This window comes from Callithrix jacchus, chromosome 11 (assembly GCF_049354715.1).
Source record: "Callithrix jacchus isolate 240 chromosome 11, calJac240_pri, whole genome shotgun sequence".
Lineage (NCBI taxonomy): Eukaryota > Metazoa > Chordata > Mammalia > Primates > Cebidae > Callithrix > Callithrix jacchus.
Genome location: NC_133512.1, coordinates 89,644,340 through 89,670,400, shown reverse-complemented (window position 1 = coordinate 89,670,400; position 26,061 = coordinate 89,644,340). Strand labels below are relative to the sequence as shown.

The 26,061-nt window shown below is 42.6% G+C and overlaps 1 protein-coding gene and 1 pseudogene across 44 annotated transcripts in view; one reads left to right on the top strand and one right to left on the bottom strand.

The window, feature by feature from the left end:
* The window catches only part of NCAPG2 (non-SMC condensin II complex subunit G2), an 85,260-nt gene that overhangs the window by 26,297 nt on the left and 32,902 nt on the right, over nt 1-26,061 (bottom strand). For 6 of the 44 annotated variants that reach the window (XM_078343277.1, XM_078343278.1, XM_035254244.3 and 3 more), the window contains 13 exons: nt 24,631-24,783; nt 18,699-18,921; nt 18,306-18,439; nt 16,313-16,486; nt 12,845-12,915; nt 11,729-11,882; nt 11,435-11,608; nt 10,536-10,652; nt 10,315-10,455; nt 9,140-9,239; nt 8,097-8,144; nt 3,463-3,650; nt 1,256-1,414 (listed from right to left, as the gene is read on the bottom strand). In XM_078343277.1, the coding sequence (XP_078199403.1) occupies nt 1,256-1,414; nt 3,463-3,650; nt 8,097-8,144; nt 9,140-9,239; nt 10,315-10,455; nt 10,536-10,652; nt 11,435-11,608; nt 11,729-11,882; nt 12,845-12,915; nt 16,313-16,486; nt 18,306-18,439; nt 18,699-18,921; nt 24,631-24,783 (1,836 nt within the window). Of the gene's footprint in view, nt 1-1,255; nt 1,415-3,454; nt 3,651-7,101; nt 8,145-9,139; nt 9,240-10,314; nt 10,456-10,535; nt 10,653-11,434; nt 11,609-11,728; nt 11,883-12,844; nt 12,916-16,312; nt 16,487-18,305; nt 18,440-18,698; nt 18,922-24,630; nt 24,784-26,061 lie in introns of all 44 variants that reach the window. The other 38 variants (XM_078343282.1, XM_078343283.1, XM_078343280.1 and 35 more) reach the window with 16 other exon arrangements.
* LOC118143725 (heterogeneous nuclear ribonucleoprotein A3 pseudogene) lies at nt 4,473-5,730 on the top strand (annotated as a pseudogene).

Sequence of the window (26,061 nt, the reverse complement as noted above, 5' to 3'; positions counted from 1 at the left end):
AAAATACATGAAAAGAAAACTGACAGAACTAATGAAAAAAGAGACAAATCCACAATCACATATAGAGTAAGTAGACAAAATTAGTAAGGAAACAGAAAAGCAGTCAGCAAACTTTTTCTGTTAAGTAACAAAATAGTAATTATTTAAATAATATAATAAATATTTTCAGCTTTGTGGGCAAAGTTGCAATGGTCTCTATCATAATTACTCAACTCTGCACAAAAGTAGTCACAAAAAGTGTAGCAAATGGGCATGGCTATGTTCCAATAACTTTATTGATACAAAACAGATGGTGAGCCAGGTGGGACCCACAGGCCAAACACTTTTTATAATTTTATAGTTTTTAGCTATATAGCTCACCAGAATGAACAAATCCTAGTGGTTATTTTATCTAGTTAAAAGATGTTAAATAGAATTTAGTTAACATCTAAATAGAATTTAGTTAAATCTTTTTATTAGTCATGATTGTGTATTATAAAATTTATGATTTATGCAAATATTAAAAATGCATATAATTCAACGACCTTCCTATCAAATTTTATCTTTTCATACTGAGAAAGTCCAACATGACTTTTATTACTTTCTTACGAGGTTAAAAGGAAAAGAACACCCTGAATATTCCATGAGGGAAAACACCACTTTTTGTTTTGGCTTAAATTATCATCCTGATTATAGCACTCTTTAACCAAATAGGCTAATAACTTCTGTATTAATAATAATCTTCAATTCATCTGCAGCTACTGGTAGGAAAATAAAAGTCATTAATAATGAATAAATTGTCTGTTTAAATTGATATTAGAATGTTGAATATCCCATGCCTAAAAATGAAAAAAAGGTGGGGGAGGCTAATAATATAACATGCAAAGATATGTCAACTATTCCACAAAAGCAATCCAAGAGCAGCCTTGCATTCTGCTCACCACGGATTACAACTACTTCTAACTTTTCTGGAGGGAAAATAACCTTAAGACACTTAACAACTCATTTAAATCTCCTGAATGTGGCATAAAAACAGTTCAAATGTAAGGACTATATTTCTGTTTTAATCAAGAGTGATCACATCCTTGCCGTATGTTTCACAACAGTCACATGAGTCTAAAATACTAATTTGCCATCAAACTCTGAGGCATAGCTGCTGGGAAAGTGTGACACTCACTCAAGTTTGAGAATTCTTAGAAAATACTTCGAGAAATGTTAGAATGTGCTACTAGTAGAAACAGTATCTTGCATAGTCAAAGAGAGGCACAGCAGTTACCGGATTAAAGCACTTCACCTTCCGTAGCTGGTGACTTATCTCAACCACAGGCCCAGCGATCAGAGTAGAAAGTACACCCCGGTGCACAGGGGTGTCCGTGTGCCAAGACTGAACAGCGGTAATGAACTCGTGAAGAGGCCTCTGAACAGAATAAAGCAGCTACAAGAAAATACATATGTCATTTTTAATCACTAAAAACCATGGTTTTGAAAAAAACAAAAAGACACTTTAAAATAAGTATTCTCACTATCATCCCCTAGGATTCAAGGAGTCACTGATCTTGTCTGCCTGTTGCCACTGCCCACTGCTTTCCACTCCTTGGCTGACTCAAACCTCCTACACACCATGGCCAGAAGATGGCAGACAGGACCAAAACCCACTGGGAACTGCCCTGATGTTCTGAACTGCCTTTCTTTCCCCAAAGCCAAGAAAAACCCTCAGGAATGAGGAGGGAGAGAGGCGAAATATTAATGACATTAAAATAAGGCATCAGCTATGAGGCAATGTATTCTGACCAAAGCTACAGAAGTTTGATGGGAAAACTAAGGTTTTGGCACAAATTACATTACATAAAAGATCACAGACACTTGAATTCATCAAAAACAGGAACATTTCAAATTAATCTGAATTGAAATAGACTAGCAAAAGTATGGCCAACAATCTTCAATGACCTCTATCAGCAAAGGACACTGATTCTTCAATATTTCATAAATAGCCTCCCATTTAAACATTTTTAAAAGTCTTCATTAAAAAAAATAGTTCATTGATATTTTTAAGCTACTACTTAGAAAAAGTAATAGCTGCCTCTGATAACAGTATCACCTGATCTAGAACTGACAAAAGATTGTTTTTAGGGTAAAGCAAATCTGGCATACAGGTTTTTTAAAATGAAGTGGTTATACAATAATCTCACTTCACATCAGCTTTCAACCAGCAAAGGGAAACCACAGGCCCCCTTCAAGGTCTGTGACTCTCATTTCCAACCTGGAGAAGTCTAACATGGGAGTTAACTCATGACAGAAATTAGCATTTCACATGGCAAGGTTTCTCTCACTCTACAAGTATCAAAATTAGCATCTTTTTAAATAAGAGTATATTTTATTTGGAAAATACTGTGAAATAATAATTGTGTACTCAGAAACCTAGAGCAATTAGTCCTCTGCTTCCTGTCCTGCCATCTGGTCAACATGAACTTGTGTGATCCTGTTCTAAGATGGCTGGGTAAAATCTAACAGCTAGAGCTCCTGCCCTTACAGCCTCCAGTCAATGCACAGGGGTAACCATCTCTCTCTCAGTGTGTCCACCATGGGGACTCCCACACCAGGCTCCATCTCTCTCTCAGTGCATATCCCCACGGGGGATTCCCACACTGGACTCCATCTCTCTCACTGTACCTCCCCACGGGAGACTCCCACACCGGACTCCAACTCAGTGCACCTTCCCACGAGGGACTCCCACACTGGGCTCCATCTCTCAGTGCACCTCCCCAAGGGGGACTCCCACACTGGGCTCCATCTCTCAGTGCACCTCCCCACGGGAGGCTCCCACACCGGGCTCCAACTCAGTGTGCCTTCCCACGGGGGACTCCCACACTGGGCTCCATCTCTCAGTGCACCTCCCCAAGGGGACTCCCACACTGGGCTCCATCTCTCAGTGTACCTCCCCAAGGGAGACTCCCACACCGGGCTCCATCTCTCTCAGTGTACCTCCCCACGGGGGGCTCCCACACTGGGCTCCATCTCTCATTGTACCTCCCGACGGGGGACTCCCACACTGGGCTCCATCTCTCAGTGCACCTCCCCAAGGGGGACTCCCACACTGGGCTCCATCTCTCAGTGCAACTCCCCACGGGGGACTCCCACGCTGGGCTCCATCTCTCAGTGCAACTCCCCAAGGGGGACTCCCACACTGGGCTCCATCTCTCAGTGCAACTCCCCACGGGGGACTCCCACACTGGGCTCCATCTCTCAGTGCACCTCCCCAGGGGTGACTCCCACACCAGGCTCCATCTCTCTCAGTGTACCTCCCCAAGGGGACTCATACACTGGGCTCCAGCTCTCTCAGTGCACCTCACCACCAGGGACCGCCCACTTAACACTGTACATCACCCAAGCGTGAACAGCAGAGCCAGGGCTCATGCATCTGCATGGGTGTACCCAGCCCTGAAAAGCCCATCTAGCAAAGCCGTCCTAGGGAGACCTGAGTACCCGCAGGCCTTCTTCCGGTTGCTTCTTGAAGCTCCGTGCGATACATTCCAACATTTTCTGAAATACTTTCTGGACTGTGTCCAACAGCACTGCTACTTCTTCATCTGAATCTGTTTTCTGAATGAAGGAATTTCCAGTTATCTCTTTCAGAATGTCAAGAAGTAATGAAACGTAAAAAAATCCTTTCACTGGAAAGAAAATTGAAATACATCAGTTTTCTAATCACACAAGTTTGTTGAAATCATTACACATTTCTCACTTAACACATGTACATGATGGCAACATAAAAGGAATAATTATTCTTTGGTATTTGGTGACCCAATACCAAAAGCCAGGTTGATCAGGTTAACCTAAATTCTAACCGAAGTAAATAAATAAATAAGTGTGATATTTGTTCAATTTAAGTATAAAACTGTTACCTTCAGTAACAGTAATAGTGTATTAGACTCAGTCACTAAACTAAAAACTGTGTTCATTGCACATGTGAACATACAGGAGTTCAGCAGTGTGGCTCCTTCAACACTTGAATTAGAGAACAGTGCTGCCAGTTCTCTTTCATTTTTAGAGAACAGATATACCTATATAATGAAACGGCTACACTGGAAATATAGAACTCTAGTTATAATTAGCTTCTCAGAAAAGTAAATTTCATAAATAATAAAGGTAGATTTGGTCCTTATGGAAAAATAATCCCTAAATGATAAGTGAAGTTGATTAGTGAAGTTTAAAAAATAAGTAATTTTGACTGTTTCAATCGTTAAGCTTAAGTATAAAATGCTGATTTCACAATAGAAGTGAATTATAAAGATTAAACAGGCTGGGTATGGCGGCTCATGCCTGTAATCCCAGCACTTTGAAAGGTCAAGGCGGGCGGATCACTTAAGGTCAGGAGTTAGGAAAGCTAAAGCAAATACTATTGGCCTATTTAATATTTAGACTTAAATTTTAAATATGTTAAACAAATGACGTACAATTTTGCTTATCATTAAAGATTAGAGTTGGAAGTGGAGAGTCCGATCTCAAAATGGAGGTAAAACCGCCGCCCGGTCGCACCCAGCGGGACTCCGGCCCTTGCCGTCACCGCCGGGGGGAGGAGGGCCATGATCCGAAGGAACCGGTGCAGTGGAGAAACCTGTTTCTTGGTGGTCTGAGCTTTGAAACTATAGATCATAGTTTAAGAGAACCTTTTGAGAAACGGGGCACACTTACAGATTGTGTGGTAATGAGAGATCCCCAAACCAAACGTTCCAGGGGCTTTGGTTTTGTGACTTATTCTTGTGTTGAAGAGGTGGGTGCGGCAACGTGTGCTCGACCACACAAGGTTGATGGGCATGTAGTGGAACCAAAGAGAGCTGTTGCTAGAGAGGATTCTGTAAAGCCTGGTGCCCATCTAACAGTGAAGAAAATTTTTGTTGGTGGTATTAAAGAAGATACGGAAGAATATAATTTGAGAGACTACTTTGAAAAGTATGGCAAGATTGAAACCATAGAAGTTACGAAAGACAGAGTGGAAAAAAAAGAGGATTTGCTTTTGTAACTTTCGATGATCATGATACAGTTGATAAAATTGTTGTTCAGAAATACACTATTAATGGGCTAATTGTGAAGTGAAAAAGGCCCTTTCTAAACAAGAGATGCAGTCTGCTGGATCACAGGGAGGTCGTGGAGGTGTATCTGGCAATTTTATGGGTCGCGGAGGAAACTTTGGAGGTGGTGGAGGCAATTTTGGCCATGGTGGAAACTTTGGTGGAAGAGGAGGTTATGGTGGTGGATGTGGCAGCAGAGGGAGTTATGGAGGAGGTGATGGTGGATATAATGGATTTGGTGATAGTGGTAACTATGGTGGTGGTCCTGGTTATAGTAGTAGAGGGGGCTATGGTGGTGGTGGACCAGGATATGGAAACCAAGGTGGTGGATATGGTGGCAGTGGTGGAGGATATGATGGTTACAATGAAGGAGGAAATTTTGGCGGTGGTAACTATGGTGGTGGTGGGAACTATAATAATTTTGGAAATTATAGTGGACAACAGCAATCAAATTATAAAACCATGAAAGGGGGCAGTTTCGGTAGAAGAAGCTCGGGCAGTCCCTATTGTGGTGGTTATGGATCTGGAGGTGGAAGTGGTGGATATGGTGGCAGAAGGTTCTAAAAGCAGCAGTTCTTAGCAGGAAAGCAAGCGAAGAGTTGTCAGGAAAGCTGCAGGTTACTTTGAGACAGTCGTCCCAAATGCATTAGAGGAACTGTAAAAACCTGCCACAGAAGGAGCGATGATCCATAGTCAGAAAAGTTACTGCAGCTTAAACAGGAAACCCTTCTTGTTCAGGACCGTCATAGCCACAGTTTGCAAAAAAGTGCAGCTATTGATTAATGCAACGTAGTGTCAATTAGATGTACATTCCTGAGGTCCGTTATCTGTTGTAGCTTTGTCTTATTCTTTTCATTACATCAGGTATATTGCCCTGTAAATTGTGGTAGTGGTACTAGGAATAAAAAATTAAGGAATTTTTAACTTTTCAATATTTGTGTAGTTCAGTTTTTGTACATTTTAGTACAGAAACTTTAACAAAATGCAGTGTTGAAGGTCTTTCCTTGTGAGTTAACAAGAAGATCATTGTTAATTACTATTTTATATGAATTTTGCTAAAGTTAAATGTCAAGAAACACCTGCTGACTTGCAGTTTAAGGGGAATCTATTCTCCCCACTTCCAAACCACAATATGAATAGGCACTGACATGTGGAGAGAACAGATATATGTGTGTTTTAGGTAAATAGGATTGGGTATTTAAATTAGCATTTGTGAATTTAATAGCATTAAAATTACCTTCAAATGAAAAAAAGCTCAAAATTTCTATTTGGTTTTTGTGCATTTTCTTTTAAAATGTAATCATATGATTTTAGTGTATTAGACTTGCTGAATCCTAGCTGTGTTTAGAACATCTCCATTCTACGTTTACCTTGGCCAAATCTGAACTGCTGCCATAGGTTTTGGGTGTAAAGAATGTTTACTACCCTCCATTTAAATTCAGAAAAGGGGTAGTGGATGTTTTCCCTCTCCTACATTAGAAACCATTCTTAAAAACTTTTCAAAATATAGGACCATTAAGCCTGCTATATCTGAGCAAATTAGTGGGTACCTTTTTTTTCTTTTTTAAAGCACAAGAAGCCCATAAATCATCAATTATTTTCCTTAGTTTAAATTTATATATATGTGTGTGTGTGTGTGTGTGTGTGTGTGTGTGTGTGTAAGTTTTCAGAGTCAGAGAATAAAATTCATGCATTATTAAACCCCTAACTGGCTGGCATGCTTTCCTGTTTGTACCCTATACATTTTGCTGGATGAAACCAAGGATAGTTTAGGTATAACTGTCCAAAGTAACCTAACTGCAGCAGAGATATAGCACAGTTGCTTAGTACAAGCTTCTGACTGCCTACAGACCTGAATTCAAATTTGGATAGTCCAAGTTCTTAAATTCCCAAATAATACATTGTAACTTCTTGTGTATATTTCAACATAAATCATATTGTTACCAATTTGTTTGGAAGGCCCTGGTTGAGAAGAGTTTTAGATACTAAGGTCATACATATATATATATTAATATAAACCAATGTCTACTGTTTTGCGCCAGCTAGTACTTACAGTTTCATTCGATCCCTGAGTATGTGCCCTGCTGTTATTCTTTCTTGGTAGGTGAACGTTGAATTCAAGATTCTTTGTTTTGTTTTAAGAAGTACTAAGCAAAACAAGCAATAACAAGGGGAATGGGCATGCTGGTGTTTGAATATGCTCTCGTGTTGCTCTAATTCTGTGCCTCTGTGCATTAATATTTGGATGCATGCAATGCCAGCATGGAGACTGGTCTTCACACATACTGCAGTTTTCCAGAAACACTCACAAACCAATAAATGTGACAGACATTCCATTTGTTAATGGGCATACATGTGAAAAAGCAGTGTAGAAAATAGGCTAATATTAGAAAATGGTTAAGTCCTTAATAACTTCAAGTGTGGTTATATAATGGACACTGTCAATGTTCATAACTTAAACCAGGGTACCTGGTCAAAATAATGCTTGGGAAACATTAACATTGAGCTAAATTGTCTCAAGTTCTTTTATTCATACAAATAAAGTTTAAAGGAATGGGGGGAAAAAAATTAAAGATGAACTAAGACATGCCTAGTATCCTGGCTCCAGTGTTGTCCTAGCAGCTACTTCAGTTGCTATGTCATGAAGAGAGATACACTGGGGGTGACCACACACAGACCCCTCTGGAGTCTGCCATGAAGATATTTAAGGCTACGTGAGAGAGACTACATATGTATCCACTAAAACTGGACTACCAACTTAATATAATTTTTAAAACAATGTTGAATTTACTAAATGTTATCATTTTCAATCTCTTCTGGCAAATAACTAGACTTAAAGAAATGTCAACATCAGGCCAGGTGCGGTGGCTCATGCCTGTAATCCCAGCACTTTGGGAGGCTGAGGTGGGCAGATCATGAGGTCAAGACCAGCCTGGCCAATATGGTGAAACCACGTTTCTACTAAAAATACAAAATTTAGCCGGGCATGGTGGTGGGTGCCTGTAATCCTAGCTACTCGGGAGGCTGAGGCAGGAGAATCGCTTGAACCTGGGAGGCGGAGGTTGCAGTGAGCCAAGATCGTACCACTGACTCCAGCTTGGGTGACAGAGAAAGACGAAAGAAGAAAGAAAAGAAAAGAAAAAAAGAAAAGAAAAGAAAGAAGAAAGAAAGAAAGAAAGAGAAAGAAAAAGGAAGGAAGGAAGTTAGGAAGGAAGGAAGGAAAAGGAAGGAAGGAAGGAAGGGAGGGAGGGAGGGAGGGAGGGAGGGAGGGAGGGAGGGAGGGAGGGAGGGAGGGAGGGAAGGAAGGAAAAAAAGAAAAGAAATGTCAACATCAAATGTTGAAGCTTTTACAGATCTCAGTGAGAATCAAATGCAGCACTGGGATATTGGGATACTGATTTAAAAACCAACCAGAAACAAGTTTACGCAGCAGTCGGCTACACCACAGAAGCAGGGGGGTGGGAGGCTGGCCATTAGGGGTGAGGGAATATGGGCTAGGAGCTAGGGGCCCAGCTCAGCAGTACTCTTCTTTACCAGACTGTGATCAGAAGGCCAAGGAGATATGGAATGGCCCCAGGTGCACTCCCCCTCGGTTGGTCCCCACACCCTTTCCCATCATCATCTGATGGGACTCAAAGGCTGTCCTCTCACTCACTGTTGCCATGGGTTACCCTATGCTAACCCTTTCCTTGGGTCTTGGTGGGGTATCACCTGACAATTTCTGACTCACACCCCCACCCACAGGAGCATGTGGCCAGAACAGAGCCAAAAGGTGATGGTTTCCCACACAGATGCCAGGAAATAGCCAGTGGCCCAACCCACAGGAAAAGTCAGCCTGTCAATGCAGCTGACCACAAGGAGAGGCAGAATACCAAGAATCCTGTCACAGACTCCGGATGCAATCGTGTCTAACACAGAAACACCTTTGAATTTCCTGGCTGCATCACCCAATAAACCCTTGTTTTGGTATATACTCGGCTGCATTAATAACAGTCACTTGAAAGTGAAAGTTCTGAGTTACACAGTAAAGGAGGGAGGGAAGGAAGGACTGGCTCTGCGTATTTATTGCTGTAAAACACCCCTTACTGTACCTGTTTGGAGGATCCCGAGACTCCGCTGTAAAAGTTGCATCTGAAACTGATGGTCACCAAGGCCTACCATAACAACATCTTTACACACAGTCAGGTAGGTCTGTAAGAAACAGACACAACTTAGCAACAAAGGCTATTTATTCTATTCTATTTTATTTTATTTATTTTTTTTTTTTTTGAGACAGAGTCTCACTCTGTCACTTAGGCTGGAGTGCAGTGGCACCATCTTGGCTCACTACAACCTCCACCTCCCGGGTTCAAGCGATTCTCCTGCCTGAGCCTCCCAAGTAGCTGAGATTATAGGCGCATGCCACCATACCCAGCTAATTTCTGTATTTTTAGTAGAGGTGGGGTTTCACCGTGTTAGCCAGGATGATCTCAATCTCCTGACCCTGTGATCCATCCACCTCGAGCCTCCCAAAGTGCTGGGATGACAGGCCTAAGCCACCGTGCCCAGCCCCAAAGGTCATTTAAAAAAAGGAATAAATCCAGCCTCACAAAGCTTCTCCTAGCCACGTGCTAGTTATCTTATAGAGCAGATTTTACAAAGATGTTTTATAAAGGAATTTTCATAAAGATACACTAATTCTTGTTGTTTTCATAGGAAATATAGAGACACATTTTACGTAATTCCACAAACGTAACCAAACACCTGTTATATGTAATGTGTAAAATTGCACTAAAATTATGCAGTTTATGCTTTGTGAAAAGATAAACTCTAGAGAGTTAGATACATGTCACTGTACTTTTTTGTTTTTGTTTTTGTTTTTTTTGAGACGGAGTTTCGCTCTTGTTACCCAGGCTGGCGTGCAATGGCGCGATCTCAGCTCACCACAACCTCCGCCTCCTGGGTTCAGACAATTCTCCTGCCTCAGCCTCCCAAGTAGCTGGGATCACAGGCACGCACCACCGTGCCCAGCTAATTTTTTGTATTTTTAGTAGAGACGGGGTTTCACCACATTGACCAGGATGGTCTCGATCTGTTGACCTTGTGATCCACCCGCCTCGGCCTCCCAAAGTGCTGGGATTACAGGCATGAGCCACCGCGCCCGGCCCACTGTATGTTTTTAAGAAGAGTAACATTAATGTCTAAAATTACCACTCTAAAGTAGAAAATGAAATCCCGAAACAAAACTTGGTAAAGAGAAAGGTTTCTGTGTCTTAAAACCTCTAACCTGAATAATTTGCTGATAAATGACTCTATGACGCTTCAGATAGTCTTCTTCTTGATCTTGAATAAAAGATAAAATTTTGCTTTCTAACCAAAAGCCAGTGTCTTCCAAAATGGACAAATACAGTTTTCCTTCTGAGCAGAACTGTCCAAAAACAAGAAGATAAATCAGTAACAAAAAGAACGTTGTGTATCGTCCTAACAAAGAGCCAGGAACAGGCGCACCTTGTGCTGAAGATGGATGCTCAGGCGACAATGGAGACCAAAGGCTCGCAGAGCAGCCGCTTCACTGAAGCCACGAGGCTTCCCACCTGGTAGCTGCAGAAGTGACTCCAGATCCGCCTGTAATGGAAAAAACCCAAGGGCCACATGTTGACTGACAAGGCACCACCACACCCTGTAAAGCAAGAACCATGGGAAGGCAGGCTGGAACCACTCTGCGGAAGCCCAGTCTCTGCTGACTCTGCACCTGGACGTGAGCTGCTGGCTGGCGTTGGAAAATGTACAGCCAGGTAAGCAGGCTCATGTCACCATCCACAGCCCCTGCCCTGCACGCAGCACCATCTGTCCCCTCCATGCCTCATGACCAGGCCCCACCCTCCCCATCTGCCTGGCTCTGCTCTGCTGACGCTTTGCTTCTGGTACAGTCACACTTGAGGGCAGTGTAACAGAGTGTTCAGAGGTCTGGCGCCTGGAGGACAGAAAGAGATGACAGCCTCTGTGGGACAGCTGGGAGCATACTGGATTCCCAAGAAATGCTCTTCAAACATTACCAGAAAAAATTGCCAAGGACTGCAGGGAGTGAGTGTTCATGTGAAAGGATATGTGACACGTCTCCTGCAAAGGATGTGTTCTGAGGAACTTGGGCCGTCCTCCTGAGTCCTAGCACCCTAGAAGGTGCAACAGAAATGCAAGAGTTCTGGACACTTGTCAACTGGGACTTGACTCCCAACCTTGTCCCGGCCAGGTTCTGTGCCTTGTACCAACTCAATGAGGTGACATGATCACTCTCAAGTCTGTTCCAGCCAGAACACTTGTATAGCACTGTAAATATGATAGCTTCACATCTTGATTTACCACCTCCCACTACCATGGAAACCACTCAACTGTCAGGGCACAGTCACCTTTGACGTTTCAAGGGCTTTCAAAAGATGGTTAAGTTTCTTCCGAGGAGCAGAGAGCAGGCACTCGCGATTCTTTGGATGAGTCAGCAGATACTCAATGTAGACCAATGCCAATTCAGGTTTGACTGGGCGTGTGTCATGGATCTGGACCCTGCGTTTAGAAGCTGCGTTGCTCTGAAAGAAGAAAGAGAGAGAAACTGATAATGAAAAGACACGTCCCTAGAAAAGCATATAATTTCTAATACACAGTTATTCTCACTCACCCAATTTTAGAGAAACATGTGGTGAACTTACCTTGGTCTGGGCATGCTCTGTGGGCAGCCAGTTGTCAACAAGCTCCAGAATGTGGCCCACTTGCCCCCAGGAGCAGAGGCAATCCAACAAAGTACAGTAGCTCTTGTCCACAGCACCCTCCTCCTGGCTTCTCAGAGTGGCGATCACACCACAGCTGAAAATGCCAGATGGAAAATCAGATGAAGTATTTCAACAGTAACTCCCCCACTTTCTCAAAAGGTGAAGAAAATCAAGAAGCTAAAACTTGAGGGTGCATAAGCCCTTGTTATTGTATTAGAAATTCCATGCTCTCCAATGCAGGAATAAATACAGTTTCCCACAGTGGCTGCACAGCTGCATCCCACCACAAGACCTGAGACCAGCTCTGGATGCAGAAGGAGCAGGGCCTCAGCTACACAAAGCCCTTGTCTTTCTGTGCCATCTGTCAGATTCTAGAGCAAGAGTTCCTACCCCTGAAGAACAATTTTTTCCTCAAAATATTTTTTCTTCCATAAATATGAATAAAAATAATTTTTACTGAGATAATCACCAACACTGTAGAGCTCTAATAAAAAATATTATGTGAGATACAAAAGCCAAGCCACAAATGTAATTAAAATCTTTCTAGTACCCACATTTTAAAATACAAAGAGAAAGAGGTGAAACTAATTTCAATAACATCACCTTATTTAATCCAATCTATCCAAAATATCATTTTAACATGTAATCAATATTTCACATTCTCCTTTTTGCACGAAGGTTGACTCCATGTGTATCTTGTACTCACAGCACAACTCAGCTCACACAGCCACAGCCCAGGTGCTCAGAGCCACATGTGACCAACGGTGGCCTTGTGCTCCAGAACCTGCCACACCAAGTGCTAAGAATAACCCCAGATTTAAGTGGAGTAACAGTTTCAGTTCCATGCAGTCTCTTCTTTTATCATGTACCAACTTAGGGCCCATTAAAAATCACATCCTGATATTTTCCCTACCACAGGGAGAGGGAAGGGCAGAAGGAAGAAGCCACAGTAAGCTGAAAGCTAAACGCTGTGGTCTGCTGACATGAGTTAATAATTCAGCACAACAATGGACAGGATTCCTACTTTACAACTGTACTGAAAAACAGAGCAAATACCTGAATGGAGGGACAGCAGAAGCCGGCATAAAGGACATTAGCATGAATAAAGGGATCTTGCAGCGATCATCCTAAGAGCATAAAAAGAAAAACAAAACAGAGTTTGTAAACACTATAAATTCTAAAAGCCTCTCTACATAAATTCCTAATAACTTACTATCAAAGTTGCTCAAGAAGAGTCATGGTAGTCCTTTCCATGTTCAAAGGAAAAACTTAAACCAGCCTCATGTTTGAGAGGCAGAGAAAATTATTTGATAAGTGTTACAGAAATTTTATATAACATTTTACTATTTTCAAATATTTATTAAGCACCTGCTATATACCCAGTACCAATCTAGACCCTGGGAATATGCCAGTAAGCAGAATAAACAAAATCATATGCTGTCATGAGTTAAATATACTTTAAAAAACAACACTGATAAAAGGAAAAAAAAATTAAGTCTATACATTTGGTATCATGAACATAAATCTCAAGAGAAAGAAACTAATCACAGAAAATGTTATAAAACAAAATCAGAATTCTTTTGGAAGACAATATAGTTCAATGGACAATGCAGTAGGGCGTGGTGGCCCATGCTTGTAACCCCAGCCTTCTGGAAGGCTGAGGTAGGAGGATGGTATGAGGCCAAGAGTTAGAGGCTACAGTAAGCATTCACTTCAGCCTGGGCAATAGCGCAAATTACATCTAACAAAAAAAAATACAGGGCCAGGCACAGTGGCTCACGCCTGTAATCCCAACACTTTGGGAGGCTGAGGCAGGAGGATCACCTGAGGTAAGAAGTTCAAGACCAGCCTGGCCAACATTGGTGGCTCATGACTGTAATCCAGCTACTTGTGAGGCTGAGGCAGGAGAATCGCCTGAACCCAGGAGGCAGAGGTTGCAGTGAGCCAAGACTGTGCCACTGCACTCCAGCCTGGGCGACAAGAGCAAGACTGCCATCTCAAAAACAAACAAACAAACAAACAAAATGTAAGCTTTGAGGCTACTAAGCCAAATCTAGACCCAGTCAGATTCTACAGCCCAACAGCCGACAGCACAGAGGAGAACAGTGAAGCTCTCAGAGTCAGTTTCCTCCTCTGCAAAGCAAATCACGGGGCTACTGGAAGAAGTAAGTGAGCTGCACCACACAGAACCCTGTGCAGAACCTGCAGTGTCCTAACTGCTTAGTAAGATGCAGCTATATTATCATTATTATTAAAACAATAGGTAAACAGGGGTCCGTTCAGCTCTCATCAAGAAAACTCAATAAGAGATATTCTTGGCTAGGAGAATGAGGACATGGTGGATCTTAAAAATAATAATTTCCCTGAAAATATACATGAAACAGAAACAGACCAAAATCAAAATTTGATTAGTAATTATTTTGCATTCACAGTGATCCCACCCTTACCCCCAATTAACAACAGGGGAGAAAATATTTCCTTAATGTTACAAGTAGACTGATAATGATGGCCAATTCCATCTGTGTGGCTCAGCCATCATCTCTTTACTTAGAAAAGGAAGCAATTTTCCCTAGTGGTGGAGAGGCCTCTTACCAGACATACTCAGAATTAACTGAATCCAAGACACTCTGAGGGTTTCAAAGACCCCAAGGCCACAGCTGCCCTACCTGCCAACCTACCTGGTGTCCTATATGGGCTTCTGTTCATAATCTGAAATAATGCTGGTTTCTCAGCCCCAGGTCATTATTTCAGCTTTCTTCCTTTTTTCTCAAAGAGGCAGGGTCTCAGTCTGCTGCCAGGGCTGGAGTGATCACAGTTCACTGCAGTCTCAAACTATGGGCTCAAGCAATTCTGCCTCAGCCTCCCACATAGCTGGGATCACAGGCACATGCCACCAGGCCCAGCTAATTTTTTAAAATTTTTGTAGAGATGAGGTCTTGCTATGTTGCCCAGGCTGTTCTCTAAATCCCAACCTGAAGCAATACTCCTGCTTTGGCCTCCTAAAGTGCTGGGATTACAGGCATGAGCCACCATGCCCAGCTAATGAGCTTTTCCATCTACCAGTAAATTATGGTTAGGCTGTGTCCCCACCCAAATCTCATCTTTAATTGTAGCTCCCACAATTCCACATGTTACGGGAGGGACCCAGTGGTAGATAACTAAATCATGGGGTTCGTTTCTCCCATACTGTTCTGGTAGTGAATAAGTCTCACAAGATCTGATAGTTTTATCAAAGTCCTTTTTGCTTGGCTCTCATTTTTCTCTCTGCCTGCCACCATGTAAAACATGCCTTCTGCCTTCCCATGATTGTGAGGCCTCCCTAGCCATATGGAACTGTGAGTCCATTAAATCTCTTTTTCTTTAAAAATTACCCAGTCTGAGTGCTGGGATTATAGGTGGCTCAAGCCTATAATCCCAGCACTTTGGGAGGCCGAGGCGGGTGGATCACGAGGTAAAGAGATTGAGACCATCCTGGTCAACAAGGTGAAACCCCGTCTCTACTAAAAATACAAAAATTAGCTGGGCATGGTGGTGTGCGCCTGTAATCCCAGCTACTCGGGAGGCTGAGGCAGGAGAATTGCTTGAACCCAAGAGGCAGAGGTTGCGGTGAGCTGAGATCATGCCATTGCACTCCAGCCTGGGTAACAAGAGCGAAACTCCGTCTCAAAAAAATAAAAAATAAAAAATTACCCAGTCAGAGGTATGTCTTTTATCAGCAGCATGAAAACAGACTAATACAACTTGACAATGAGATGATTTGCTTTTGTGGACAGGCCATGCTTTCACGTCAGAAAGCAGAATGAAGCTCAGAGTCTTGACAGTCATGCAAACAGGGTTAGAAAAGCTAGGTGGTCCAAAGTCCTGTCTCTACTAAAATATAAAAAATTAGCCAGGCCTGGCAGCGTGGGCCTATAGTACCAGCTACTCGGGAGGCTGAGGCAAGAGAACTGTTTGAACCCAGAAGGCGGAGGTTGCAATGAGCCGAGATCTTGCCACTGCACTCCAGCCTGGGTGACAGAGTGAGACTCCATCTCAAAAAATAAATAAATAAATAATCTTTTTTAAAAAAAGAAACACACACAACTGTTTGCCCCAATAACACACACAACTCAAATACTTCAAGGACATATTTGCTTACTGGGTGCCTTCAGGTGCCTAAGTAAAACTGCCCACAAAACTTGGGTACTGCTGTACGTCCGTGTTCACAAAATTCTTTCTCAAACCCCTGCGAATCAAATTTAATTCTGAAATACTGTCGCTGACCATTAGAGGCAGAAGAATCAAGTGCTTACCCAAGACATTTCCCTGGGTGCTGAGGATATGGAAGCAAAAAGAGATACGAGGTCTCCACCCTCAAGAGGAGTGAGAGAAATTAACTATTGGAAGGTAAGCGCTAGTCCAACCCTCTCATTTTACAGGTGAGAAAACAGATCCAGGGAGGTAAACGTGTTAGAGAACTTTTGCTAAATTCTAAACAAACATAACTTTAATATACCTTGCTTACAAGTATAGTTCAAGACTTACCTTAAATACTTTCAGATACTCTGGAAGCACAGAGGCAAACTTGTTAATGGTGTAAACTTTGGCCTCTTTATTATTTTCCATACTTCTGTGAATACTTTTCCAGAGAATCACAATGATTTCTAGTAAACCTGCCATGCATGCAACATCACTTACTGACAGTGTTTTGTCCAGAACCTAAAATAAAAATAATTGTATTATGAAAGAATCTAATCATAACAACTATTAAAAGATAGCATCTAGGAACTACAGCTCTCAAGCAAAAATGTAAAGATTATCAGTCTGATTTTCATGTCTTTTATTCTCTACTTTAGAATCTCCTAGGGAGGTAAATTTATTTTTAAATGCTCACCCAGGTTATAAATTCCAAACTAACCCTATATCCTTTAAAGAAACAGTTTATATGAAGAAAACCCTAAAAATAAAAACGTATGAATTATTGTCTCCATATAGGAACATAACACCCCATTTAAAAATATGTCTTTTCTTTCACTGTATCTTCTGCTTTATTGAAAGACATCACTTTTCACCACAAATCTCCATACAGGGGAAAGGGAATGGTAAAGCCTACTTTCCTCCAAGGTGACTGCTACTGAAACTCAGCTGCCAAAACCCAGCCTATCAGGTCACAGCAAGGACGCAGTCTGGTTGGCCAACTCCACCCTACAGGCAGGCAGAACACAGCCTGAAAGGCTGGAATAATGACTGACTATGATCGACTACCACTAGATAATGGGCTTTAGTTTGTTTTAAAATAAATAAACCTACTTACATTTTCTCGAACATATGTCGGTAGCGTACCTGAATGTTCATTTGAAACCACAAAAGCACTCTAACAAATTCCTCTTCTACCCAGAGCCAGCAGTCCCACACTTTCATCACTGCAAGCCACACACACAAGTGCATAGTGGCTACATGCCAGTAAGCGGACATGCCCACTCACCAGCACAGACACATGGCCAGACCTGCAAACAATCCCTGCTGTGGAGGCCTGTCATACAACTAATGTATATTGAGGGAAAAGCCCTAAAAAGAAACTCAAACTCTACCAAACCCAAGAGCAGAACCAGCTCTGAAGCTCTGAACACTGGCAGTGAGGGTGCAGTGAGCCCAGGGAGGTGGCCCGTCCAATGGCTGTGAAGATGGAAGTGGCCCTCCCTCTCGCTGAACTCATCTCTCTATTCCACATCAATTTCTCGTATGTTTTTGGTAAGTTCCTTGTGAACAATATCAACCCAGCATAACTGACTGAGAGGCTGGACTGGTGTCCTATCAGAGTGTGGCAGGAGATGGAGGAGAAGGCACCATGGGGCATGAGCAGAGCCTGGGTGAGCGGTCTGCTGCCCTTGCTAGGCAGGACACCATGGGGTCAGACCCAGAAGCACTTGGCTCAGGACCAGCCATTAGGGGAGCATACCAGCACTGTGCCTCAGCACAAAACTGTGTTCTGCGATTTTCTTTTAAAGTCCGATTTCTTAATATAGCTGGGCATTGCAAAATGACCCCAAAATCTGACTTTAGATGTCCATAAGCATGGGAGTTTAGAAGCTTAAGGTAATGCTTATAAGTAACAAGTGTGTCTAAGTCTTAAACATTATTTTCTTCTAATATAATTGGTTACTTTGGATTCTGAAGAAATTGTCCCTTTAATAAATTATACTTTGAAAAATATGCGAGTACTCAGAATCCAATCCAGCCACACTACACCCAGGGTTGAACTGAAACACACAGAGACATTTAGGGCAAAGAAAATCTGGGACAAGATGTGACTGCTAAGAATTTTTCTTCTGTATTAAGTCCTACCTGACCTCCAAAATGAACTACAAAGGATACATAGCAATTCTTTCAAAAACATTATTTATGACCTTCCAAAATAACTTGTTTAATTAACAGTACTAAAGAAACAAAGAAAAAACAGGAATATTCCTAACATAACAGCCCACGGGAGTGATGGCACTGATGCAGTGTTTGCCCAGCCTGGCCCTGCTCTACTCACGCTCATGTTCTCCTTCTCCCTCCCGTCCTCTTCCTCCTCTTCCTCCTCCTCCTCCTCCTCATCCTCCGCAGGCTCTCTCACTGCCCTCTGGATACAGGCATTTAAGCAATGACGAATAACATGAATCAGCTTTGCTGAAATGTTTAACATAAACAAAAATTAATGGATGTGTTTCTTCTGCAAAGGTAACTATCTGATAGTTATAATTATAATCCCAATATATAATATATAATTATAATCCCAATTAGTTAAAAAATACTATTTTAAGGGAAATCATTAAGAAACGCATTAAAGTATGAAGCTTATTAAAATGACAAATATTGAACTCTGTAAGCTGTATTATGCTTTTGGGGGAAAACATAACAAGAACTGAGAAACAGCAGTGCTCCCTACCTATGTTGGTGCAGGCGGTCTGTTCGTGGGCATACTGATAAAACCTCCTGGCAGCGGCGTGGTTCATCTGCACCAGTGTGACACAGCGCTCACACCAGATCTCCTCTGGCTGATTCACAGGCAGGAAAGAATTAAAGATGAGTCTCACCAGGCGCCGACACACGGGTCGAGAATCAGTTTCCAGACGAACCAGAATGTGCTCCATGGGGCATATTTTCCAAAACTGTGCAAAAAGCACATATGCCGAAGGAAATAATCACTTGTGCCTGTAACCTTAGAAACAGCTTAAGCAAAATTTCCAGAGCGTAACAAAAAAAGGAACTAATTTTTTTATATTCAAGAAAATTCACTTCAAATGACTATATCAGAATCTGTGAGTTTTCTGTAGAGAAATTAGAATTAACAAATCTATGTTTTACAAGTACTATTATATAAGGCACCCAAGTACAAGGTTGCTGAGAGAGTTAGTTAAAATTACTTAGCACCATGACTGACATACAGGAAACTCTCCAATGATAGCTATGATTATCAATTAATATTTTTTAAAATTTCTTAAAGTATATTAACTTTTGGCCCATTACTGTGAAAAGTGAGTAAAAACATATGTAAAGTTTTTGACATGGACACTCCATCTCCCATCTGAGAGGCAGGGGTATCACTCCTGAACCCCCGGGCTGCCTGTCCCATGCACAGTGGCTCCTTCTCTGAGATAAGCCTGCCCAGATCATCATGGACCCCCACAGCCTAGTCTCATCTCCCTCAATCCATCTCACGTGCAGCCTCCAGACAGTCTGCAAAAATCAGAACTGATCATAGTGTCCCTCTTCTCAAAAGCATTCGAAGCACCTACAGAAAGCAAGCATCAATCTTCTGCACAAGAAATTCAAGACAAGAGAAAAATACAGAACAAGACAAAGCAAAATTGAAAGGCATTACATCAAGCCCTGGCCTCAGGCTCCTTACCTGCATGGCGGGCGAAACCCTCAACCTTGCATTTTTCTCATAGACCTTGCTCCAAGGACCAATCCCTAGTATTTTCTTTTTTGAAACAGAGTCTCGCTCTGTTGTCAGGCACCAGGCTGGAGTGCAGTGGTGCAATCTCGGCTCATTGCAACCTCCACTTCCTGGATTCAAGCAATTCTCCTGCCTCACTCAGCCTCCCAAGTAGCTAGGACCACAGGTGCGTGCCACCACACCCAGCTAATTTTTGTAGATTTTAGTAGACGGGGTTTCACCATGGTCTTGATCTCTTGACCTCGGGATGCACCTGCCTCGGCCTCCCAAAGTGCTGGGATTACAGGCTTGAGCCACCACGCCCGGCCCAATTGAAAATACCCGGCCCACCGTGCCTGGTATTTTCAATTGGATCTTTCTCATCAGCATTTAAGTATTTTCACATCATCCCAACTCTTAGAACAAAAATCCACACACAAAACTCAACCTGAGGTTCCCATCTCGTGGCTCTCACCTTCCCTTCCCGTTGTCAACTGACCTGCTCCTAAGTGTGCCTGCACGCCACCTCCACCTCCAGACCCCACCTCCTGCCCCATGGACACTGCAGTACACCCTCACTGAAGCTGTTTGCCAAGGTCATGATCACGTACTGCAAATTCAAATAGACATATGTACACCCTCAACTCAGACAAAATCTGCAGTATCCAACACTGTCATTACTGCCTCCTGAAGTGCCCCTGAGATAATTCCACTCAGGCACTTCTTGGTATTTCTGAAAAACTTACTATAGTAAAGACAGTAACCCCAAATCCCACACTGGGCATTTTACTCACATTCTAGCATTGGAATTGAGCATTACCCTAGTACTTCAAGCAGCCACAGAGCCAAAGTTTGCAGCTCTCAACCACAGCCACAGGGACAAGAATCTTCTGCCAAACCTGATTGAAGCCTTGGAAATTAAGGGACTGGAGACCTGTTATCTAAGGGTGAGAGGTTGTGCTGTCAAGGTTTAAGAGAACAAGAAAGTGAAAAACACTAGGACTCACATTATAACCAGAGAACAACTCTGTCCACCTCCACCCTGGGCCTCTTCTGCCCATCCCAACACACAAAAGCCCCCTGGCCACAGGCTCCAGCCCGAACAGGTGGTTACTCCTGAGAGTAAGACACTGAGCCCTTAACATGGCACCAGCAGGCCTGCAGGTGACAGTGCTGTTGGCAATCAACCTTTCTGGAAACACCTGAGGATGTCAAGCGTAGAACAAAATGTCTGAGCCATTATTTACTCTATTTCTGCAACCACCCCCAGCATAAATATTAGTATCCCCACTTTGCAGTTAAGAAGCAGGGCTTAGAGTGATTAAGCACAAGATCACAGCACTTTTATCTAGTCTGTCATGCTGCCTTTCACTATCATACAAATGCATGGATCAGAGCTGCACGGGCCACACACTGCTGTACAAGAAGTAGACTTTGGATGGACACAGTGGATCCTGCCTGTAGTTCCAGCAACTTAGGAGTCCAAGATAGGAGGATTGCTTGAGGCCAGGAGTTTGAGGCCAGCCTGGACAACACAGTGAGACTCAAAAAAAAATTTAAAAGAGGACAATAAATTGAAGGGAGAGTGTTGACATGTCCTGGACCACTGGGCTCAGCTCAGCAGCCCAGGCCTACCACAGCTAACAAAGGAAACAAAGAGAAGGTGTAACTCTCATTCCTTCTAGAGCTGCATATACAAGACCCTCCACTGGGCCAACACACCAGTTACTGAGGTGTGCACGCCAGGCCCAGCAGCCTGGTTTCATGCTGCCAGGTCGTTCCTGCCCATAGACAATGCCCTCCAGTCAGATCCAACAGCTGCCCTCTGGCCAGTCAGACTGCCTCTTTGCACGCATGTCATTCCATAACCTTAACTTTCAAGGGAAATCAGCTTGCATGCCCATCATAAACCTTTCCATGACCAAATGGCTCCCTGCCTTGTACTTGCAGAGGTAAGGACTGAAATGCAAACGTTATGCCTTCTTTCTCTGCTCTGACACTCAAACTCCCTGGTTGGCCAGAGACCCTGTGTCTCTCTGCCTTCCTTACCTACTAGCAGGTAGTTTTGTTTTGTTTTACTGAAGAGTTTCTCTTTTGTTTTTTGTATAATGATGGTAGAGTGGTTTTTAAGTGCTTATCTTATAGAGACACATTCTGAAATACAAAGGAAACAACATAACATCTGGGACTTATTTCAAAATAGTCTGGCAGTATGGCCTGGATAAGGTTTCGATAAAACAAGGTCGTACCTACCAGTAATTGTTGAAGCTGGGTGATGAGTACATCTAATTCACTATATTAGTCTCTCTGCTTTTATGTATGTTTGAAAATTCAAAATTAAAAATTAAAACAAAAAAATTAAAAATATTCACAGAAAGGTGTTTTTCTCCAATAATTGCCAGAAAGTCTACTTGTTTTCTGGTCCAACGTTTATTCAGAGGTACACATGCAGGATGTGCAGGTTTGTCACATAGGTAAATGCACGCCATGGTAGTTTGCTGCTCAGATCATCTCATCACCTAGGTATCAAGCCCAGCATCCATTAGCCATTCTTCCTTATGCTCTCCCTCCTCCTATCCTCCACCCTCCAGCAGGCCCCAGTATGTGTCATTCCCTACAATGTGTCCATATGTTCTCATCATTCAGCTCTCACTTATAAGTGAGAACATGCGATATTTGGTTTTCTGTTCCTGTATTAGTTTGCTGAGGATAATAGCTTCCAGCTCCATCCAGTCCCTGAAAAGGACACGACCCCGTTCCTTTTTAAGGCTGCACAGTATTCCATAATATATATGTACCACATTTTCTTTATCCAGTTTATCATTGAAGGGCATTTAGGTTAGCTCCATGTCCTTACTATTGTGAATAGTGCTGCAGTGAACATACACATACATATACCTTTATAATAAAATGACTTGAATTCCTTTGGGTATATACCTAGTAATGGAATTGCTGGGTCAAATGGTATTTCTGCCTCTAGGTCTTTGAAGAATTGCCACAATGTCTTCCACAATGGTTGAACTAATTTACACTCCAACCAACAGAGTCAAAGCACAAAACTACAGTTTTAATAGGCTCTTTAAAAAATTGCAGCCACTATTTTTATTAAAATTGACATGCTTGGCCAGATGCAGTGGCTCACACCTGTAATCCCAGCACTTTGGGAGACCAAGACAGGTGGATCACCCTGAGGTCAGGAGCTTGAGACCAACCTGGCCAACATAATGAAACCCTGTCTCTACTAAAAACACACAAAAAAATTAGCTGGGCATGGTGGCACATGCCTGTAGTCCCAGCTACTCAGGATGCTGAGGTAGGAGAATCACTTGAACCCGAGAGGTGGAGATTGCACCACTGCACTCCAGCCTGGGTGACAGGGCAAGACTCTGTCTCAAAAACAATGACAACAAAATTAACATGCTTACTCTCTTTTTTTTTAAGAGACAAGATCTCACTATGTTGCCCAGGCTGGTCTCACACTTCTGAGCTCAAGTGATCCTCCCACCTCAGCCTCCCATAGTGCTAGGAGGCATGAGCCACCAAACCTGGCTATTACTCTAAAATTTTTATGAAATGTAAAGGACCTAAAGTAGCCAAAGAATTTTGAAAGAACAACAACGAAGCTGGAGAATATGCACTGTAAGACTTTCTGTAAGATCCACACAGAAGGCCAGGCACAGTGGCTCATGCCTGTAACCGTAGCACTTTGGAAGGCCGAGGCAGGTAGATTGCCTGAGCTCAGGAGTTCGAGACCAGCCTGGGGAGCACGGTGAAATCCCGTCTCTACTAAAATACAAAAAATTAGCTGGCATGGCAGCGTGTGCCTTTAGTCCCAGCTACTTGGGAGGCTGAGTCAGGAGAATCGCTTGAATCCAGAAGGCAGAAGTTGCAGTGAGCCGAGATTACGCCACTGTACTCCAGTCTGGGCAACAGAGCATGACTCCATCTCCAAAAAAAAAAAAAAATCCACACAGAACAAACGAATCAATGGAACAGGACAGAGTCCAGAAAAGGACCACACACGGTCAATGATTTTCAACAAAAGCATCAGAGTAACTCAATTAGATATGACATTGGGTATTAATACTACATCGATCACTCAAAAGATTCTTTGTTTTCTTCTAACAAAAAAATTCACAGATCAAAACTCAAAACACACAAAGTAATGCATACTACATGCAATGTAGACACACTAAGATATAGATATACTTCTATATCATAGAGGCCTTTCCAAAGAAGCCTCACAAGAAGTTCCTCCTTACTATTTTTATGGCCACACAGCACCACTTCTCTTGCAAATATACAAATCTGTCTGGTTGACCCTATACTCTGCCATGTCACGCCGTTTCTGGATCCTGTGCTAAAGCAGAACAACTTATGACGTAAATTTCTGAGAAATACTGTGTGGAAAAAGAAAGCTCACAATGGTACCAAATGATAATGAAGTCAAGAACATGATAAGCCACATTCTCAGCCAAGAGCTGAACAGAACTAGAGCTGAAAGAGAACAATCACTTCAGGAGTTTAAAAAACACCAAAACTCGTATCTCTCATAAAGCAGGTCTCTCCTTCCATCATTCTGTGTGGGGGCAGGGGGGTGGGGGATGGCTCATACTCAACAGTCGCCAGAAGTGCTCAACAGGTGCCAGGTATCCAAATATCACACCAAATACCGCAGTGAAAACCTTCATACACGATAAAAATATAATGGAAGGTAGGGGGTGCTTATATTAATGTCTTTCGAAAAGAAAATGCACATTGATAATATTTCTAGAACCTTTGATGAAAAACCCAAAACAAACAAAATTTTATGATAGAGACAACTGATCAAAGAATATCAGTTATCAGTTTAAAATGTGGAATTAAAAGTACTTTCTTTCTGTTGATGAATACATGTCCCTATCTCATGTCTTAAATGAGAAAACCCCACTCATCCTACCTTAGCAGCCCTCACAGCTTTGATCTTCAACAGCATGTCCACAAAAGCCACTCTCACTTTCTCCGAATTGTCGTGGAGACTGTATCTGAGAGCTGGCAGGAGCTGCTCTAACAATGGGTGGCTCAGTTTGTTATCCAATATCATTGGCAGACACTGCAACAGAAAGATAAACAGTTCAAAATTAGAACATGCCAAGGAAAGGTTCAGGTGGGAAAACTTAATTAAAGAAAACATTTGCTTCCATCTTTACTGGAACTACTAGTTAAATACATATACTTACAGAAAATAACATTTTTTCTAGAACTATTTCATATTAAAGGCATACTTTTTTTTTTTTAAAGGCTAGTCAAGTGAAGCAGTGGGAGTGGAGAAGGAACAAAGAAGTCTGTAACTGGTTGTGATCAATTAGTTGTAAACACCACTGCACTCAGACCAGCCAAAAGGCATACTTTTAATGAACTGGTATAGTTGAAACCACTGCTATTTGGTCCATCCGTTGTTTTGTTCAAATAAGATTAAAGCAATTATAAAAGAAATCTTCAATGCTCTCTCTTAGCTAAATTTTAGAGGATTTCTGAGTTGAAAGAAGCAGAATGACTACTGGTCACATGGTCACCAGAGGCACCAGGTCCAAGAAATCTGCATTTCCTGACTCAATACTGCATGCGGATGGGAGGCAACAGAACCAGCGTGTGTGACTCAAACGCTCTCTCAGCTGACTACAGTACCCATGTAACCGGTGGTGCTCCTACATAGGCGAAGGCTCAGGCTGGGCCCTTGAGCTCCAGCACTGCTTAAGCTCTACTGCCTTCTCCATCCAGTTTCAGGAGAAAGGACGTTTTCATAGTTTTTGTTAAAAGTATACACAGTTTTGGCATAAAAATATGCCAAAAACGTATATTTTAATAACGATCATTTTTTTTAAATACAGCTCTTCTTCCAAAGCTCTGTGCTCAAGGGCAGTCTGATTTGAATCATCTGCTCCACCTGTGTCCAGTCTCTCCCTGACCCTGCCCTCTCACTGGCCACTTCCACCACCTACCTTGCCAGCTCCCCAACAGCCCATAGCCCCTGTGACTCCTGCTACAACACTGTGTTCTCCTAATTCTCCTACAATCTTTCTTCTGCAGATTCTCTGCTGACGCTTCCTTTACTCCAGAGCCCACCAGTCCTTCCTCACAGGCGCCCTCCTGGGCCCGGAGGCATCTCAGTGCGGCCCTGCAAGGGTTCCCTCGGAAGCATGAAAGCAGCAGACTGTGACCATAAGATCAGGACCAAGAGAGCTGGCCAGGGAGCTACAGCTGCTTTGGGTGACAGCAGCAGGAAGGAGGAGGTGAACTTCAGAGAACTCCAGCAAGGGAAAGACAGGCCTTGGGTGAAGGAGGAGGAAGCAAGAACAGCACTCGAGTCAGCAACTCAGCAGGTGGCATC